The following is a 20525-nucleotide window of genomic DNA, read 5'->3' as shown; positions in this document are numbered from 1 at the left end:
ATAAACACCAAAGATTAAAAACTCAAAATGTAGTGAAAAGAGCTACCTGTCCTATTTAAATATCCGACTCTTAGGTTCTGGTGAGCTATTGGATTTTGCAGTGTGTGCCGTCATTAGTTTAAGCTCTCTGAAACTTTAAAGTTTTTGAATACTTATTAGCCTTCCTATGAATGTTCTTGTATCTAACTTTCCCCCAAGATTTTCATTAAACCAGATGCATTGTCCCTTGTCGGCTTAGCATACATTGCCGAAAAAGAAGTAGATCAAGCTATTTTTACAGGACCTCTAGATAATCCCCAAATATCAAGGTGCAATAATATGCTATTATTAATAATTAACTTTAAACTAAGAAACATGAAAATCTGTAATTTTTATTGTGACATATTTTATATCATTTGTATACGGCTCTCGTCTAATCAGATCACCTTTTCCCACAGACCTTCTTCCACAATAACCTAATATGTGAAGCACATTAATGTTTGTCCTGCCAAAAGACAAAAGATTACCAAATTTAGGATTTCTGGAACATTTCAGAGTAACTGTGGGTCGCATTGCTGCATTTGTGTTAAATATTGTTCCTGCTCTCATTTCAGGTGAACGGTGCAACAAGTGTAACAAATGTTAAGTCTGAAATCATAACACAGTTTCCAGGCAGGGGCATGCACACATAGACACTAGGTGGTGCTAGAGCACCAGTTTGTTTTCTACTGGACGAAAAAGTGCCCTAACAAAATAGTTTTTTTTTTTTTCCTTTTGATTGTTTTTGCAGTGTATACTGTGTGGCCCAAGTAGCAGTTCCGGACTTAAAAGCCTATATTACAACATTCCCCTATAAACATACAATGACAAGCCACACTTCTCTCAAGGTGAACCACAGTGCTCAAAGCAGATAGGTGGACATAGAAGCATGCTGCGTGCCACACCTGAACACTGGTGCCCCGTTTCAGAAGTGAAATAAGTGTAAAAATCCTGAGTTAGTTCCTGGGTAACTATGTGCATATCCTGGGTTTTTGGTTTCAGAAAGCCAGATAGCTGTTATCCCGGGTCAACTTACTACCACAATTTACTTTGTGAACCAAACTTTCTCGGTAGCAGGATTGTTTGAGCAAACCTCGAGCTTGTCCTACTTTTTAGCTGAGACCTGGCACAAGGAAAGAATCAGAAATGACGTGTCCTTTTCTGGGGGAGTCTGTAAATATTGGAGAGTAAATATTCTGCAGAAATCTCAGTCTGAAGATTTCTATGATTTGTCATTCCCGGAGGTTCTGTCCTGCTAACTCTCAATTTTGCAGCAGCAACAGTATTGCTTTTTTTTTATTGTTAAAAATGTTTTGATATTCTCCTGTACCATCATTAAAATGTCTATTTTCATTAATGCTCACTTTCAGCCTTCTTCTGTTCTCTCGTCGCCATGTTGAATAGCATTATCTGCATCCCATTGAGGAGGGCATCATCAATGGGATAAAGCCTTCATATTTAACTTAGGGGTGACTTTACTCAGAATGGAGTTGCTAGTTTATATCTCCTGTTCTGAAACTGAAAACCCAATCACATAAAATTCTTCAGCGTCTTTTGTTTAATACTATTCTTTGTTTTGATTGTTAGGAAAAACAAGAGTGTTAAGCATGGTTAACATGAATCAGACAGCATGTGGCTATAGATATGAAAAAGGCATATATATGACGTTCAAGCTGTTCATGTTAAAAAAAAAAATAAATCACACTCCCAACTCATCCAGCATTTCCATGTGTCGCACAAGGTGCCCATCAAAATTTCAGTGTATGCCACTGTTATCATATCAAAAAAATGTGTGACATCATGTACCACACCAAAAATCTGTGTGGCCTCAGGAAACAATACACACACACACCTCAATGCTGCTTATTGTACGTGTGCAAATAATCTACTTAGCAAACTATTTATTAGAGCATTCTAGAACAATCATTAAAGCACTGCTGCACACACACACACACGCCCCCACACGCACGCACACCTCCCATTCAGGCATATCCAGGCTGTTTCTGGGGATGTGCCCACAGATGGAGACAACTCTACATTATCTGGGCCTGATTAAAGAAGTCATAAACAAACGTTGTGTGAAGTCCGTGACTGCCGCCGCGCTCAGACAGAATAAGCACGCCGCAATGAAGTGAAAGAGAGAGTCAGAAAGGAAAGGTTTAAAAATAAAGACACAGGCTGGTGAGTCATGGGGAAAGGTTGAATGCAGCTCAGCTCGGCTGTGCGCTCCAGCAAGCTCATTGGGAAGCTCGAGAGAGACGTTTCTGCTGCGCAGGCCAAGGCCTCCGCTGACAACTTGACGTATCGTTGGAAGGCACTGTGTTATGGCTTGTTTTTAAAATCAAATAACAGCTGTGGCTTTTTTAAACCATGATAATTATGATTGATGACTACCACATGTGCATTGTGTCGGCTGGCGCTGTGACGTGCAGATATTTTCAGCGCAAACAAACGGCCGCAAAAAGAAATGAGAGAAAGGGCGCTTAAAGGTTTCTCAGGCTGTGTGGTGTATTGGAGATTCACAGTTAGAATTTTGGTTTTCTCTATCCCTCATTTTATGCACATCTCCACTGTGTGACTTTTGTGTGCGAGAGAGAAACACAGAGTGTCAGTATTTGTGTCTGCTTGTGCCTTATGATATTACTTCCATTTATAGGTGGCTGTGGTGTGTGTGGTAAGATGTCTGTCGCTCATTTTCACACCCCCATTGTTTCCCAGTGGGTCTGCAGATGTGGTGGCTACAGTTCTTGGTCACCCTTTCACCACATCACAGACAAGCGACGCTGCTGGGCCGTAGAAATAGATTGCTGTGTGTGGGGGAAGACAGAATGGAAGCACATGTGGTTTGCACCCTTAATTTTTTATGAGAGAATTCAGCAGGGAATTGTTTTTGCCCTATCTTAGCCATCACACTCAGCAGTCTGATGTTGCCTGTAGAAGAACCCATCTCTCAACAAGAAGGGTCTCACAAAGCAACACCACTGCTTAGATTTCCCTCTACTGTTGAAGGACAAATTAAAGACTCCTCAGCAGTGCTTGCATCACAGAAACCAGACAGCTGCTCATCTCTATATACTCTGAAAAGCAACTCTAAACAGGTCCTTTTATTCTCCTTTTGTTGATTCTACACAAGGATTAGCAATACAGTCCTTTGGTCTCAGAAAATTTTTTTCAGACAGTAGAGAAGACAACATCAAACATAAGACCATAGACAAAAAATAATATGATCTTGGGATACTAGATAACACCCCAAAAGCACTTAGAACAAAGACCCCGATGCACAAGTAGTCAGGGAAAAAAGTCTCATACAAAATGCAGAAAAAAATAGCACCAGACTAAAATGACTAAACAATTTCAGACAGAATTTACTCAGACAAAATGCCATTAGCCCAAATGGCTTGAGGGCAATCAGCCTCAGACCAAACAGCATCATACCAGAATTAGGTGAAACAGTCTCATCCTAAACTGTTTCAGACAAAATGGCGTGAAACCAAGTGACCACAGGCAAAACAATTCAAGGCAAAACATCCTCTGACCAAATCTCATCAGCCAAATGGCCTCAAACAACCTGGACTAAGACCAAAAGGCCTCAAACCAAACCAACTTAGACCTAATCCCATTTTACTCAACAGCCACGTATCAATCAGTCTAAGGCAAATCAGTCTTAGTACAAATGGCTTGAGACCAAATACTACAAGATCTAATAAACTCAAACAGAACTATCTAACTACTGGTGACAAGTCTGCAGCCACCTTCAGGCCTTAAAAGACACAAAAGTGAATTATGTGATATTGTAGCTCAAGAAATTGCTTTTTTAGAGCTACTTAGGAAGTTGCTGTTGGCTTTAATCTAATTTAACACTGAAACCACAATGGTGAAAAAACCCAATGAGAAAGATGAGGAAGTGAAAGCATGCCTTCTGCATATCAGACATATCACATGACAACAGAGGTTAAGGTGTGCTCATAGAAAAAAACAGTGCCCTCTGGTGTTACACAATTGCTGAATTCCACGTGTTACCTGTTAAGGCCTGAGGGTGGCGACACTTGGTCTGAGGCCTTTGGCTTCTCTGATTAGTTAGTCTGGTTAGTTTGTTCAGACTTTTTTTTCTTCAGCCTACAGTTAAGGTTATTTGCGTTGATGTCTGATAAGGTTTTACTGATACCAGAGGATGTCAGCTGTGTAAGAAACTAAATGATCATGTTCACCTTCATGTGAAAGGAATTCTATTTCATTGTGCTTATATTAAATTTATTAAGTTAAACCCAGTAGTGTGTGAGGAACTGTGAGCTAGTTATCGAGAAATTAAAGACTTGAACATTTTCCCATTTCTACTCTGTCTTTGTTTCAAGATTTGCTTTGATTGATAGTTTAGTCTTTCTTCCACTAAGTGTGTACAATTTTGCACATGAGAATGTAAGAAAAAGAAAAGGTTTGGCATTGGAACAAACATAAAACACCGGGTATTTAAATGCTTTATGTTGTGATTGATAGTGAATCCATGGCACAGAGCTTGAGTAAAGGGAGGAACAAAAGTAGGAAGAAGTAGAAGCACATTTCCATTCATAAGCCTTGGCCCTTTCAGTTGCTCTTTATACCTCTTTATAACACTCCTTCTTTCTCTGTGCATCCGTGTTTTAAATTTCAATTGGAGCATGGAGTTACACAGTTCTGTAGTTACAATAATGTGATTTATCAAATTTCCACTTTGGCATCAACAGAACTACTGAAGTATGTTATCACCACCATGATCAAAGGCTGTGTGTATGCGTGGGTGTGAATGTGCCCCTAGCTCCATTGTTGCCAGTTTTAAACTTGAAGCCTCGCTGACAAGAGCTGGTGATTTAGCACAGCACAACAACTGGCCACATCATATGAGAAGCGTACACCACACTCCAGACTCTGGGTGTATTTGACGGACCACCCTGGTGAGTGAATACGCCCACAGATCAGGCCAGATACCACCAGGTGTTTGTTTTTGGATTTTAGTGTTAGTGTTTAGTGACATGCATCAGTTAGACAAAGCTGAGCAGGGAAAATTTTGCTTTAATGAAAAGCCTTGCAGCTTGTTTAAATTCCAGCTTATCAGTCATGATCATTTGGCAAGACCACTCACTGTAACATCTCCCTCTACCACTCAAGCATCATTTTTCAGTGTGCATGGAAGTCCAATGATCCCTATAAGAAATTCTGAGTGAGGTATAGGAACACAGCCAAATGTTTTGACCAATATATATATATATTTTTTATGTCAGGCATTACTAATTGAAAAGCTTTGCACAAAGAGAGAACAGTTTCTCTTGTCAATAACATAAAAATAAAAATATTTTTGAACTAACATATAGGAGGAGGTTTAGCAAGCTTGGATCTCTGTATCCTCTTCCACAAAAAAATGTCCATCATATTGCTGTATAGACAAACAGCTCTGAGCAATTGAACTGGTCTCAATGGGGAAAAATGTTTGTAAAGGAAGCTGACATCACAGAAACACAGGAGGTGTGGACTAGAGCTCAGCAGGTTTGATATAGCATGATGCACGTTTTAGCACTTTTCATGCACAAGACAACACAAGACTAAAAAAAGCAATTAGGTCAACAAGGTTAAGGATGGAAAATTAATTGGTTTACAGAGGTGATGTTGGATTGACTGGAGAAACACAGTCGTACTCATGGTGATAACTAACAACCCACAAAGTCCAGCAGTCTGTTCTGTCTCATCAATGTGTTGTAATAGGAAAGCAGACCTTCAATGATTTCTACAATAACTCTGAATCTGTGAAGCCAGCTAAGCTTTGCAGTAGATGGTTGTTATGGGAATGACACTACTCAGACTGACTTCCACCGTCTGTGCCTTCTCAGTCCTTTCATAATTACAGTCACTGCCAGAAGATATTTCATTCTGACTTGAAGTCTTTTGTGAAACAGTATACTGATAACCAATGACAGTCTCTGTTACAACACCAACCCGAACAATGATTTTAATAAATAATCAACAAATCAAATTCGTAGCATGAGAAATCTACAAACAAGGACAATGAGTCCAAGTAGTTGCCGTAATCTCGAGAGTGAACAGATATCAACACTGAATGTTGCAAAGTTCCATTCATATGATCATAAAAAAGTATAATCTCAGTGCAACCATAGCCTAACCAAACACTTTATGTGCATGGCCAAACAATCAACCATTTTGTGCCCAACTTTTTAAATGTAAAAGAAAATTCCTTGCTTTGGGATGTTTCATACCAATCACTGAGTTGTTTAGATTGATCATTTCTAACAGTGAACTGGGCCAAATAAAGGTCAGAACCTCAACTGAAATGGGGTCTATTGCAAAATATTTCAAATCATTCAATATTCTAGACAGTCTAGTAAAAATGAAAATGTCAGATTTGCATTCACAATGCAGATATTGTAACTTATTAAAATTGTTTTGCATCAATTGGGCCACAGTCAAGACCTCTCACTCCTCATAATGCTTCCATACCGAGATAGTATATCTAGAAATGCTAGAGGTGTCAACAAGTGACATGTTTTGAAAGACAGTCATAACGCTGCATGTAGGTACAACATCTAAAACACTTACACCCAAAATCAAAAGCACCATAACCTAAGGCTGTTATTTTCACTTCCTCGTCTTCTCCATCTTTTTTCATGCTTCTCTGTCAATCCCTTACCCCATTCCTCAGGTGGAGATATTTAGCCGACAAACAGCCAATAATGGCAGTAAGCTCACTCCCTTTGAAGGCAGCTTAGATGTGAGAAACATTAGAGTAATAGATCTTCAGCGAAAATCAGCAGCCAGAGGGCAGGACTTCTGCAGCAGGGTTGCTTGAGCCGCACCTTGACTCTCTTTTACAGTAATTATGATAGTGATGTCTTCAGCTGGATTCAGTCTGATCCTCTCCCCTTAGAGCTTTGAAATGGTTAAGGCTCGATGAAAGAGGATCTTTTATTCCTCACAATGCCACTGGTAGTCAGCGCTTGGGTGCTGCCTTTAAGAGGCTCTAAATGGTTGTGTGCATAACAGCATGTTTGTGTATGTGTGGATTGTATGCAAGGGTGAGGTTTAAGTGTGTTTGCTTTTTCTTTTTTTTTTTCAATCTGAATAGACTGACTGCACTGGCATTCAGTTTCTCTTGTTGGTCACACATGAGCTTGCACACACGTATACACACTTACAAAGAGTCAGGAAGAAGGGCACAATGCCTTTCTCCCTCCTCCTTCCTCTGAAGATGTTTTTTTCATTCTCCCTCTCTCCCAGACTTCCTGGGAGGGGTACACCAGCCTTTGTGTCGAAATGCACTCTCTCTTTATCTTTCCCTCTCTTATTCTCTCTGTCTCTCATTCACGGGGCACAAAGACTAAAGGGAGAGGGCGAGGGAGAAGTCTTTCACCTGGACAAGGAGCGATACGGTGAGGACCTGCCTACAAAAGTGCCAGGAAACACGGAGGGGGGAATGAAGAGAGAAAAAAAAACACGAAAAAAAAAACAAAAAACGAGAGATGCCTCCATGTTTTGTGCTCTTCTCCCCTTGCTGCGGTTTCGGGGAGAATGGCAGGCGGATGTCTGGGTGGAGAGAACGGCTGTTTAGTCTAAGGCCATGTCATGGGAAACGTACTCGTGCCCTTTGGGACTTATTCATACCCTGGTATACAGCACACGCACATAACCACGTGCACGCACACACTCTACGTCCGCTCCCTGTCCTCCCACACACATGCACACACACACACAAACCCTGTCATGAGATAGAGCGGAGGGAGGGGTGAAAGGTCAAGCACTTCAGTAATGGAACAGGAAGCATTGGAACAGTCGGTGCTACACAACATACAACTGTCTCCAATATGTGGACAGGACTGACAGGCAGCTGTTGTGGGTAGGCCATGACTTTAGGAGGCAGAGAGGCATGCATTGCCCTGCCCACTAATCAGTCAATGTAGCAAGTTGGGCTTTTTTTTCTGGTTTTAATATGTTTGTGATATTTTCTAACCATGAAAGCTATGAGGTTAAGAATAAAAACATTTGCTGATGCTACAAATGTCTGGAAAAGATTACAAATTTAACTGCAGGATAACTCTTACGCAGGTGTTTTCAGTTTAAATACTTACTTATGTATCTATTCTAAATGTATTTTCACATTAAGCACATAAATCCTAAGACAAATTATTTGTTTGTGCACAGTCTTGGCTAATAAAGCTAAGGAGCTTTATTTATTTATTTTATCCTTCATGCTGATTCAATTCTTAGCAGAAAGTCCAGCAGTAAAAGGAAACCTCATGAGTATTAATGTCATCCTCTATTATGACTTCATTTGGTTGAATGGCAGAAACAGGAGGACGAAGCATTTTTTTTTTTTTTTAGAAAACCACTCAACTCCATTGCTGGCATCTGTCCTACTTTGCTCATGCATTTACAGAGCTGTGATCATCGCAGTTGTGCCGTCTATTTTATGGGCACCCATGGATAATATCTAGAACAGAATGTTGATCAGCACTTGATGAAATCTTACCTCCTTCCAATGAAGGCATGTGGCTGCTGTTGGTTTAAAGAGATTTAGCTTGGCCTCTTGCCACACGTCTAAAAATCCAGATTTCCCTTTTTATTCCTTCTCAGACGTGTAATAGAGACATGAGCAAGTCTGGCAGCAGTTGCAGTGGCCTTGCAGCGGTGAATGTCTTTCAAAAAATATATTAAAAAGAATTAATATACTAATACTATGAGTCCATCCATTCCTGTTTTAAGATAAGAGTTGTTTATAAAAATGTCTGCTTTCTACCATTCTCAACAAGCATCATTTTGCTATGCAAAAATATTAAGGTGCCAGTTATTAACGACCCAAATGCTGTTTTTTTTCTCCATTTAAAGCTAGCTTATATTAAGAGACTTTACAGAAAGATATGAATATCATATTTCCATTTATTTTTTCGACAATTTAATTGGCTGACTATTTGATATTTATCCATATTTGTGAGTGTTTCATAATTATAATAAACTTGCATCAATCAGACCTTTTTATTTATCTGATCTGATCCTCATTTCAACCTCCCTTTTTGGTGTGACTGTTCAGTAAACTGTTTACTGCTACCAGACTTGGCCAGGATTCTCGTTCAAAAGAGATTTTTAATCTCAGTGGGATTTTCCTGGTGAAATAAAGGTTAATAACAATAATAATAATTACTACTCTGTGGGAAACACTGATGCATTATCCACCATTACCCACTAACAGCTCTTCTGTGTGCGGAAGAAGGATGTATTTATATTAATACACACTCTCAGGCTTGTGCAACACATTCACATGCAATGTGCCCCATAAGATCTTGAAAGTGTGTGAATGTGTGTGTGTGTGACCATTGTTGTAAGAAGCATTAAGTATCATTAGCTCTTGCTAGTCATCACCTGCAGACTGCCAGTCCGACATGAACCACTCTGCTCAGCAGACCTGGCCAGCAATCTTACAGATAGGTAGATGGAGACAGACAGAAACTATGTTGAGATGTAGGGAAGGAACTTAGAAGTCTGTGTCTTACACACCCTGCTGTCAACACTGCCGCTCGCATTCTCCTTTATGTCTGATAATTGTGGGGTTATTATTTTTGAATCTTGAAAAATAACTGAACTAAATAAGTATCGGTTAGCTTCAAGTATCAAGGTATATCAGCGGTTTAAAAAGTTATGGTTTCAAAACAGATTCAACCTTGTATCATCCAGGGCCAGTACACCCCTCCTCTTCATATATAAAGGTTATTAGTCCTCAGTGCAGCTGTGTGGGGTTTGATTCCTGATCTTGGGACCATTGTTCTCTCTTACTGTTTATAAAGGCCACTGGGGCCATCACTCTTTTAACAAATTTTCCAGCATATTGTTTCTATGTTTTGAAGTCCTTTTGATTGTAAACCAGAGAAAGTGCCAGTGTGACGAGATTTTAAAACCAAGCCAGCACTCTCACATCCTCACATGTTTCTGCACACTGACAGTAAGTTGCATTAAAAAAATGTCACTATATGCTTCCCTTGCTTATAAGAAGGAAAAATATGTCTAGTCACACAAAACTCAGCCAGTCATGGTATAAGAAATAACTGGTTTTGGGAAACCACTTTTAAAGCCGCAAGTGGCATATGTGTTTAGCATCCGCCTGCAGGCTCTAGTCTGGCACTTAGTTTGACTAATTATTCAGCAAATATCAGTTGTTTTACTTGTGATAATGTATTTAGAGCAAGACCACAGGAAGTAGCAATATTTTTGTATTAATTGCAAATTAATACAAATACTCATAAAGATGACTTCATCATGCCAAAGCAAAAAAAACAGCTAGTAATAACTGAATACGTGTATCATTGAAACATACACGCATTTGCACCAAACTGTAGTTTGTCCCTGGACAGGACAATGCCGTCTCTGTGGTGAAAATGAAAGGACTCGTCCTTTCGCACAAATTCATGCACATATACCCGTGAGCACACACACAAACAAACATTCCCATGGATTCCCAGGATCGGAAAGGGCCTGAATAGGAATCTGGGCCATGCCGGCACACAAGCAGCCCTTCACCACACAACCACACATTAAAAGAAGGGCATTCCTAGCCCCTGTGTGTCATACACTTGCGTCACACTGCCATTACTTGAAACATACAGATTAATAAATTCAGCCAGCGGTGACCTAGCCTAGTAAAAACCAGCTCCTACTCCACCGCTATTTGCTTCGCACTGAAAGTTTGGGCTAGTTAGAAATGATTGCTTCCTGGAGGTTTTAAATTTTACCCAATTGCTAATGTTTACCTGTGACGTATGTAATGCACCAGTTTGACCCTGTGTAGCTTAACAGAAATTGCCTGTGCTATAAACAACCATCGTCCACTGCAAAGACAGAAATGAAGGAGGCGGCTGTTAATGGTAATTCAATATTTGGAAGCGTAACCAGCGTGAACTTAATGGCTTCGTTCACTTCCTCTGTTGCTATTGCTAAAAATACATGCAGACTGCAATTTTAAAACAGTGCAGAATATCAATGTCATTGTTCACAACTTGTCCTTCTGTTTGATGATTGGCCCAGCAGAACATCTACCAGAGGGAATCCAAGCAAAGGGGAGAAACCCTAAACTGTGCTCCTCAAACAAGACTTTATTCAAGCAGAATTGCACAAGAAGACAATGGCGAGGATAGCGGTGTCTGGCCTGAGACGACATTTGTGCATATGCTGTCCAAACAGATACTTCATTGATCTCTCCCGCCTCCATCCTGATTCCCTTAAAGATCTTGTGTCGTGATAGGTTTCTGCCTTTTTTCTAAAGGACAGGATGTGCAGCGGCAGAGTACACCATGGCCACAGTGTCTTCTCCGCCCGTGGCTCCTAAGGGAAAAGTCATTGTTCTCATTGTTGTTCTGTACCTGCCTGCCTGCCGTCTGTCCTTGAGCGGGGTTTAAAAGGCCTTCCAGATTACTCTCAGGAAAGGACAATCCAATATACTTCCTATCCCTTTTTTTCTCCGAATCCTCTGGTATGAATATATGTCTTCTAACAAGCAGAAAGGGCTTTCTCTGCAAGTGCTTGCCACCGGGCCTCAGGGGAACCTTGAAAGGTCCTAAGGAACTGACACCTTGGATGTAAACACTTTAGGTTTTTGTCAAGGAAGGAAGGAACAAAAGAGCGGATGAGGGATAATAAAGGACAAAGGAAAGCAAAGGGAAATAACTTCTTTTTGCACGCTTTTCAGCAGAGCAGATTAACCGTGATAGTGTAGGTCACTGATATGGGCCTCTTAGCTCTCCAACAGTTGTTTGGCTCACAGCCAGATTGGACATATGAACATTTACAAAATCTGACTTCACTTCACACCCTTCATTTCTTCTCTTCAGACCTGAGGTCCGAGCTATGAACTTTTTTAAGAAATGATACATTTACACTTTAGTGCAGCATGGGCAACTTCAGCACCTGTTCTGAAGGCACACAAGCTGGAGCATATAAATTCTTCCAATCTGAAACAGATAGGAGAGAGCAGGTGAGGAAAGGAGAATAGGTATGGGTGGGGGCTGTGGTGAGTCAAACAGAGAGACCAAGGGAGGACTGGGTCATTAAGGCGGGGGTCTAACAGAGACGTCTGGAGCCAGGACACTGATGCTTGAGCTGATAACTGCTCTAAAGAGAACCTTCTACTGTCAGTGTACACACATGCATACACACACCCCATCACAGAGCGTTGTCTTTTTATTTTATTTTTTTTCCTCACTTCTCTGACTTCAGTTTGCTTTCCCCTCTTGCTCCCCTTGACTTTATCACATACAATTTCTCTAACTTCTGTCTCTAAGAGGCTATGTTTACAGTGTGACCCCCGGTCACTCCTGATAGGAATCATTCCATCAACATAATGGCTAAATGACACGCACACGCCTGTTACTGTCATGGCCACCACAGAGGCAGGATGTTGTCCCCTCCATACGCACGCTGCCGCTCCCAATAAAATCTTCAAAGTCATTCAAAATGCAATCCTGCATCCTCAATACCGATTTGAGCATTTCTCCGACTCTCTTCATATTCCGCCCCGTCATCATCCTTGCTTTCTTGTTTCAACTCTTCCGAATAGAAAAGAAAAAAAAAAAAAGAAATCACCCTTGCAGTGTGGGTGGTCCTCACACACATGCACACGCACACATCCTCACCCTCTCCTTGGTTTTTCTCTGTCTGGTAATGCACTAGCTGTGGTTTCCTGGCCTCGGCCAAAACACTGTTAGAAGTTCACCGCACCCACCGCTTTACCATGAAGCTTCACCTAAACGCTCCACTCTCTTTTCCTAGTTCACACACACCCCCACGCACCCCCACATGCACACGCACACCACACGCATACACATAAGAAATACTGATTACAGTGGCATGAAACACTTGAAGATGAGCCTCCGGAAAGTTTAGGAACTAGAACTTTGCAGTGCTTTGCAAAAGGGTTCGTACCCTCTGCACTTTCTCCATATTTTCTCTGTATAATCACAAGCTTACATATTTTTATTCTGATTCTATGCGATAGACCACCATAACAGCACATAATTGTAAAATGGAACAAAACTGATGCATGGCTTTTAATAATTTGTTTAATAATTGACAATTAAAAACGTTATCTTGTGGCTTGCATCTTAATGTGTTCCCTTTACTCTGATACTGATAAATTAAATCCTCTGCAATTCTCAGTATTAATACAGTTGGTTTGTAAAAGTGTCAGAGGTTTGTTAGAAAACATCAGTGAACAAACAGTGTGAAGAGGGATTACATTGTGGAGAAGGTTAAAGCAGATGTAGGTTATAAAACAATATGCTACATTTCTGACATCAGGTGGAAAACTGTTCAATCAATCAATCGTTCAAAATGCAAACACTAAGACAGAACCACAAAACCTACCAGGTCCTGGCTATTCACCTAAACTGATTAGCCATTAAGGAGAACACTAATGGTAGAAGCAGCTAAGACATCCAAGGTGACTTTGGAGGACAAGGAGAAATCAACAACCCGGTAAAAAGAGTTACTATTGGGGTGTGCTGTGGTGGCGCAGGGGGTTAGCACGCCCCACGTTTGGAGGCCTTAGTCCTCGACGCGGATGTCGCGGGTTCGACTCCCAGTCCCGACGACCTTTACCGCATGTCTTCCTCACCCTCCTTCCTGTCTGCCTACTGTAGAAAAAATACGAGCCACTAGCGCCGCAAAAACTCTTCGGAGAAAAAAATGGGAAAAAAAAAAACGTGTTACTATTAAGGTCAATACACATTGGCAGCATCAGACATGTGTTAAGAAATATGTTACAATTATTTTACCCCCTCATGTCCTGTATTTGGTCAGCTGATGACGATTTAAGGCATGCTGTCCAATGAACCTGTTCTATTCACACTTGTCTATGTACAGCTGTACATGTCTGGAGTCCAAACATTTCTCCTATTTTGACACAAAATGCCTTTATTTTGGGTTAAAGGTACCAGTTCATGTTTGTTAATGGTTAAGACAACACTGATGTTTTTGCTGTTTTGTTTTTTTTTGTTGTTGTTGTTTTTTTGTGTGTTTCACAAATCTGGCCGTTCTGGAATAGTGGCAAGCGAAAAGCTACTATTTAAAGAAATAAATCTTACTTGGGATTCAAGCAAACATGTGACAGAAGGTGCTCTTGTGAGATGAACATTTTGAGATATATGCAAAGCCCTACATTTGGGTAAACCAACATCCCGCTGAATACATTGTTCTCACTATAAAACCTGGCGGTGACAGCATCATATTGTAGGAACACTTTACTTTTGCAGGAACTCAAACATTTGACAGATCGGATAGATTGATGTCTGGTGCTAAATACTGGGCAATCCTTAAATGCTGCAGAAGCCTCAAGACTGGGCAGAAATTCACCTTTCAGCAGGACAATAACCTTGTACAACAAGCCTACAATGAAATGATTCAGATCAAAGCACAACCATCTGTCAGATTGGCCCACTTATGAAAGTTGCTCTACAAAGTATTGACTTGGGAGAGCTGAAATCAAACCCCAGCAAAAAACAGACATTTTTGATTGTAATAAGGCAAAATATAAAAATGCTATCAGTCTTCGCATGCAATATAACATGAAACAAAAATCAAGTTAGTTGCTATTTCAAAAATTGCATTAAGTATGAGCAGTTCTGTCATTAGAACAGTTGACTAATTCATTTAGTGTCATATAACATTTCTTACATACAGGCTACTTACTGAATCATTGTAACCCCGTCTCTTGTGACACTCAGCCTTCAGCTAAACATCAAACTATTTAGATCCTCAAACAACTCCACTGTACTTAGTGTTCTCTAGCATTGCACACATCCATGCACACTCACAAAGTCTCTCACCCTGGGGCACTGTCTTTCCTTCCTAATCTCATATCAAAGAGCAGGATTTTCAAAGCGTCACACATGACAGCTCATTTTATGCGTTGCCCACAGAAACGATTATTGCCATAAATCTTCAGCAACTTTGCTCTGAGCCTCTCGCAGCACCTTTTGCCTCCCAGTGGTTAAATTCCTTTGCAGAGTTCCACACTGCACTCCCCCTCAGTGTTAGGATACAATTGTTTTTGCTGATTCACATTTAATTATGTTTATACATGAATTCAGTAAGGCCTTCCAGGTTTGCAAATAAACTCTGGAAGATGTAATAGTCCCTGCGCTGCCCGAATCACCCTCTCCAATGTCGTAGCGTGAACATTTTGGCTGGCTTTGAAGAGCTCTCTGGTGACACGAGCGAATGATGTCATACACTTTCAGAGATTTGTGTTAATGCAGTTTTTAAGGTGGACAGTTTCCGAGTAAATCCCAAAGAAAATCTCTTTGCACTGTGCACTCAGAGGCTAATCCTGCCTGAACACCCCAACGGGGTGATGTGGACACTTCAGCAGATGCTGGTGGAGATCAGCTCACCTCTGTCATAAACTTTTGTACAATATGTTGAAGTGTATATCCTCGCCATGGAGACTGGACCTAGTGTGTTTGTGCATGCACTTAAGTGCAGTCAGGCAGAAGTTGTTTCTCTTTCATCATTTTTATCAACAACTTAAAAGAGAAATCTTTTGAGTTTTTTTTCTTTTTCTTTCCTGTAGGAACTTCATTTGTTGTGGCATCTTCACTGCCATCCCACATTCCTTTCTTGTCTTCTCTAAGAGTACTGCATGTGTGTGAGTGAGTCAGGGTGGGTGTGTGTAGTTGGCCTCTGAGTTTATTTATCTTATTCTAAATCAGCCCTCAAACTCACTAATTGGTCAGTTCCAATGTTAGGTAACGGAGGGAAATGAACAATTAAGCCTGTGTTTGCAGGGAATGATGAGTATTTGTGTGTGGCTGCAGAGGAGCAGCTAGGAGCAATTAGAATTGCCAAAGAGGAATAGTCTTTCAGGTCACTCTAGTTTTGCTTTTGTTTTTTTTGTTGCCCCAAACCAATAATTTCTATGCTCATATGTAGTTATAATTAGATATTTGCAAACAAAGCCATTCTTTATCACTGTTGGAAACTGTGGCAGGACAAGCCCTTATTTCTGTCACTATAACCAAGCAATACCAATTCTGAAAATCCTGAATGTCCTTATGCAGGATAAGACGCAATCCTGCCCACAGGAAATAAAAAAAATCTCTTTTATCAGCAGCATTAAGAACTACAAACTTTTCATTGGCTACACATGTAAAAAGGCCATACAAAACATGTTTTAGGTGCAACATGCACACATACACATATACAGTATTTAGTAGTACACTTGATAGTACTATTTTTTTGCCCATTGCTCCTGATAGAACTGGTGTAACTGTAACAAGTTTCTATGCCATGCTGCTCGATTGTGGTGGGTCACAATTCTCTTTCTGATATTTTGCTTATTTTTTGTTGGTTTTTTTAGTGATGGCGAACAAGGAAGTAGTGAGTTTGATGTGTTGCCATAAAATACATCTGCATTCACTTATCTAAAAATGTGCGAATTAAAAGCTTACAAAGCCATCGCATCATTACCACCATGGGTTTCCCAAATGACTTAAAGGCATAACTTTATTGTCGGTTCAATAACCTGCAGCAAAGAACCTGGATTCCAGGATTGAGTGTTAAGGAGTTAAAAAAATCATCAAAAATAAAATCTTCTCTTGTTATTTTTTTATAGTGTACATAAATTGTTTGCTTCCACTATACAGGGATTCTTTGATTAAGAGTTAAAACCTAAACACTATGTGTATTTAAACTTTCACAGTGAAATCTGATTGCTGCAGGCCCCCAAGACGTCCATAGAGCAAGGCATCATTCAAGCATACCTCTATAAGTCAGGATTTCACTTTTATCACTTTTTATCACTTCAGTATCGCAGAGTGTTGGTAATCTTTCATCTGAAGGCTTGCACCGTGAAGACATTTGACAGATGTGCTTTTAGGCAACAGCAGGGTGGTGCAAGAAAGAGCTCTGTAAGATGTCTAAAGTGTCTCTTATTACCTCTAAAGTGGCTGGTAGCTCTTAGATGCATTTGGAGGATATGGCAACCTTTCAAACACATAACCGCACAAATCATCTACAAACTGTGTATTTCGCCATTTATGAATTAGTTACACAACTGAGTCATTTTGTGAAGTTACAAATAGAAATGATTGTAGATGTTTTATTTTTACCTGATTGACGATGAGAGACCAACGTGTGAGAGTGACATAGTACATTTTAAACAAATATATGTTCGTGCACATCAGTAAAGTCCACAAAAGCCTGGAGACGAACAAACACTGAAGCATACTTCAGCCCATTTTAACCCTTCTCTTTGTCTAGATTCACACAGCAGGTTTTGATGCTCACTTTCAATATTTGACTGAAATCCTGTCTTTTGTGTGTGTGGTGCCACCGAATGATGCAAGCAGACTTCTGTGTGTACTTCTACCACATGCCAAGAAGAAGAACACTGATGTCACATAGCAGCACACTGTGTGGATGTAAGAATGGACGTCTCTGGATTGATTTTAAAGTTATTCAGCAATGGGAGCTGACAGTATTCTGACAAGCTCATAACAAGACAATGGAAGCGAATAAAAAGAGAGCACAACTAAAAACGATGGTCTTTTGTGGAGCATTGACTGCAATGGCTGTAGAGAAGTTTGTACGAACAAAATGTACAAAATTATACAAAACGGATCTGCATGTCATTTTGTACCCACCAGAAGAACATTTCCTACCCTCTGAACATAATCTGCTGTGAAGAAACAAAGTTATTTACACCTTTAAATGATATCTATTAGCTAAAGTTTGCTTAGTAATTTTTTGATTTAATCAGGATTCATAATCTGTCATTGTTCATGTGGTTCAAATGCCAATGAAACATCTATATGGAAATATAATGTACGGTAATTGAAAGAAACAATTACATACATGAAATTTTAAAATTTTTATAACAATTTATCTCAGTAATTTATTAAAAAACAACTTTATGAAAAAAAGAGTAATTTCCACTAGCTTATGTCTTTAGATGTGAATTGAAAATAGGCAGAGGGAAATGAAAACATGTAGGTATGAAATGGAGATACTAATTGGCAAAGGAGAGAAATTAAGCCCAAACCATGCAGAAGCCATGCTCAACTCCAAAGTGTGTGAGCACACACATACACCCATGCACAAATATTCATGGTCTCCAGTTGGTGTTGAGAAACCTGACACTGAAAGTACTTCTGCTATTTAACCGTGGTGGACAGCACAACACACTCACTCGAACACCCCCACACGCGCTGTCACTTGTTCTTACATTGATATGTTGAGCTGGAGTTGCTCTAGTTCCAGTTTTAACATAATGTGTGTTATGCCATTGACTGGTGATCACACATGCAACCATTATTGCAGTATTACAGTTTCTAACAATATTTTCAATATAAGTTTCCATCATAAAAAATAAGCAAGCCAGATGTTTAGATGATGATAACTCTTTAAGCACAACCACACAGTCAAACAGCCATTAAAACACTTCAAGAGATCCATAATTTTAAAGGTATTTCAGGGAAACCAGGTCTGATCAGGCAGTAAAACATTCTTTAACTTCAAGATGTTACCTACAGGTATGTGGTGAAAGGGCTCAGGCCCGCCGGCACAGATGACAGACCCAGCTCCGAGCAGTCCACCATGATAAAAATGCCATCTTCCTCACACTGGCAAGGGGCCGGGCAAGCTGCCTCAGACTCCTGTCTGTCTTGGACCTGTCCATACCCCCACGCTCCAGGGGTGGACCCCCAGTTTCCTCCAGCAGCACAGAGAAGCAGTACCCCAAGCAGCATGTCTGTCCGTCCACCTGTCTGCATCTACACCTGCAAAGAGCTTCCCCTCTGTCCTATGAAATGTCTTACGAGGCAGCTGTGATAAATGGTTTCCTCTCAGATGTTCCTGTCCTCCTTTTTTTTTTAGTTACTGCTTTTCCTCCCAGTGGGTTGTCCACACTGTAAATCTGTCCTGTCAGAAGATCTGCTTCTTCATCTCCATTAATCTGCTTGTCTCCGAGCTTTTACTTTACTCCCCTAGGGTTTCACTTAATCTTAACTTCCCTTCCTCCTTCCGTCTCCCTTCTTAAATCTTTTCTCTGCACTGTCTTTCTCCTCCTGCTAAATTCAGTATCTCTCCCTCTTTCTGTCTATCTCTGTCTGAATATATATCTGTTGCTCTGTGCCTCTCTCTCCTTACCTATTGTAGAAGGAGTGAATGAGCCAGCCCCATTGGCCCACAATTTAGGGATGGGCTGGAGCATCTCCGGAAAGTGGGAGGGGCCCGCACTTCTCAAACTCCCAACTCTTCCCTCTCTTTTTCCCCTTTCCTCCCCCCCTTCTAATTTTGCTATGCCTTGAAGCTTGGTCTGAGCACAGAGGGTGAGAAAGTTAATTTTCCAAGGGGAAATGGGAGCGACAGAGTGCAAATGATATAGCACAGAGTGATCCTGACCTACAGAGGAATAAAAGTAGAGTTTTTTTTTTTAGGATAAGGACTAAAACAGCTGAATGAACTTGTGAAAGAGCTGCAGCGGTTCAGTGTGTGACTGGAGGCGACCATGTGGAGAAAACTGAAATTCTGACACTTCAGCACCCTTCAGTTCCCAGAAGGAGCCGAATCTAGTGTCTCGTAAGTTGCACCTTCTCAGGTTCCCCCCGCCGGAATGTCACATTCACACACACACCCCAACACGCGCACGTGCACCCACACACATGTATGAATGCCCACAGATAAGTAGCAGATTGTAACTGACTTACGCAAAACAACTGGCAGATTCATTTCACATAAGCTCGCGTATGGTTTTCTGAAGAAATGCAGCTGAATTTCAAACTATAAAATATTGGGGTTTTGAGACCATGATAAATACTTTCACAACTTTTTCAACCATGTCACATATATCTTGTACAATTCACTTGAAAAACAAATTGGGAAGAAAATCAAGGCATAATAGAGTTATATTTAACAGTACAATGAAAGCAGTCATCCAAGACTGGAGAAAATTTAAGATAATAGTAACAAATGAACCAACCCAAAAAAAAGAAAAGAAATAGGATTGGTCAAGGAGCTTGAGAAAAGCATGGCAGCAATACTGATGAATATTTGTTTGACAACAATATCCCACAATCTCCATAAGTTGACTAAGAAGTATGGTTGTAAGGCAGAATAATTTTTCTTTAAAAAAGAAAACATTAAAGCCTGGCTAAAACGTGGCAAAATTTTGTCTCACTTGTAAAAAACCTTCACAAAGTGAATTGTAAACTTTTGACCAGAATTCTGAGAGGAAAATTTAGTAAGGAACACATAGCGACAGTGAAACATGAAGGTGGAATCATCATGCTGGGGGCTTACTTTTCTTTCGATGGAACTATAATTTCTGTCAAGGTAAATTATAAGTAGTTGTTAATACCAGTCATTTTGACCCAAAACCTGCAATTTAACTAGAAGAAAATACAATTTTTGTGTGGGCTGACAAATGGTATCATGTTTATAACGATATAAAAAGCTAAATGGACCTAAATTTATTTTCTTTAGCTATT

At 40.3% G+C, this 20525-nt stretch overlaps 1 protein-coding gene across 1 annotated transcript in view; it reads right to left on the bottom strand.

The window, feature by feature from the left end:
- The window catches only part of lgr6 (leucine rich repeat containing G protein-coupled receptor 6), a 48877-nt gene extending 29737 nt beyond the window's left edge, over positions 1 to 19140 (bottom strand). The window contains exon 1 of the mRNA XM_005808666.3: positions 18568 to 19140. Within this exon, the coding sequence (XP_005808723.2) occupies positions 18568 to 18809 (242 nt within the window). The 5' untranslated portion in view covers positions 18810 to 19140. The remainder of the gene's footprint in view (positions 1 to 18567) is intronic.
- Between the last annotated feature and the right edge of the window lie 1385 nt (positions 19141 to 20525).

This window comes from Xiphophorus maculatus, chromosome 1 (genome assembly GCF_002775205.1).
Source record: "Xiphophorus maculatus strain JP 163 A chromosome 1, X_maculatus-5.0-male, whole genome shotgun sequence".
NCBI classification, from domain to species: Eukaryota; Metazoa; Chordata; class Actinopteri; order Cyprinodontiformes; family Poeciliidae; genus Xiphophorus; species Xiphophorus maculatus.
The sequence above is the reverse complement of the archived record's forward strand: the minus strand, read 5'-3'. Positions and strand labels throughout refer to the sequence as shown.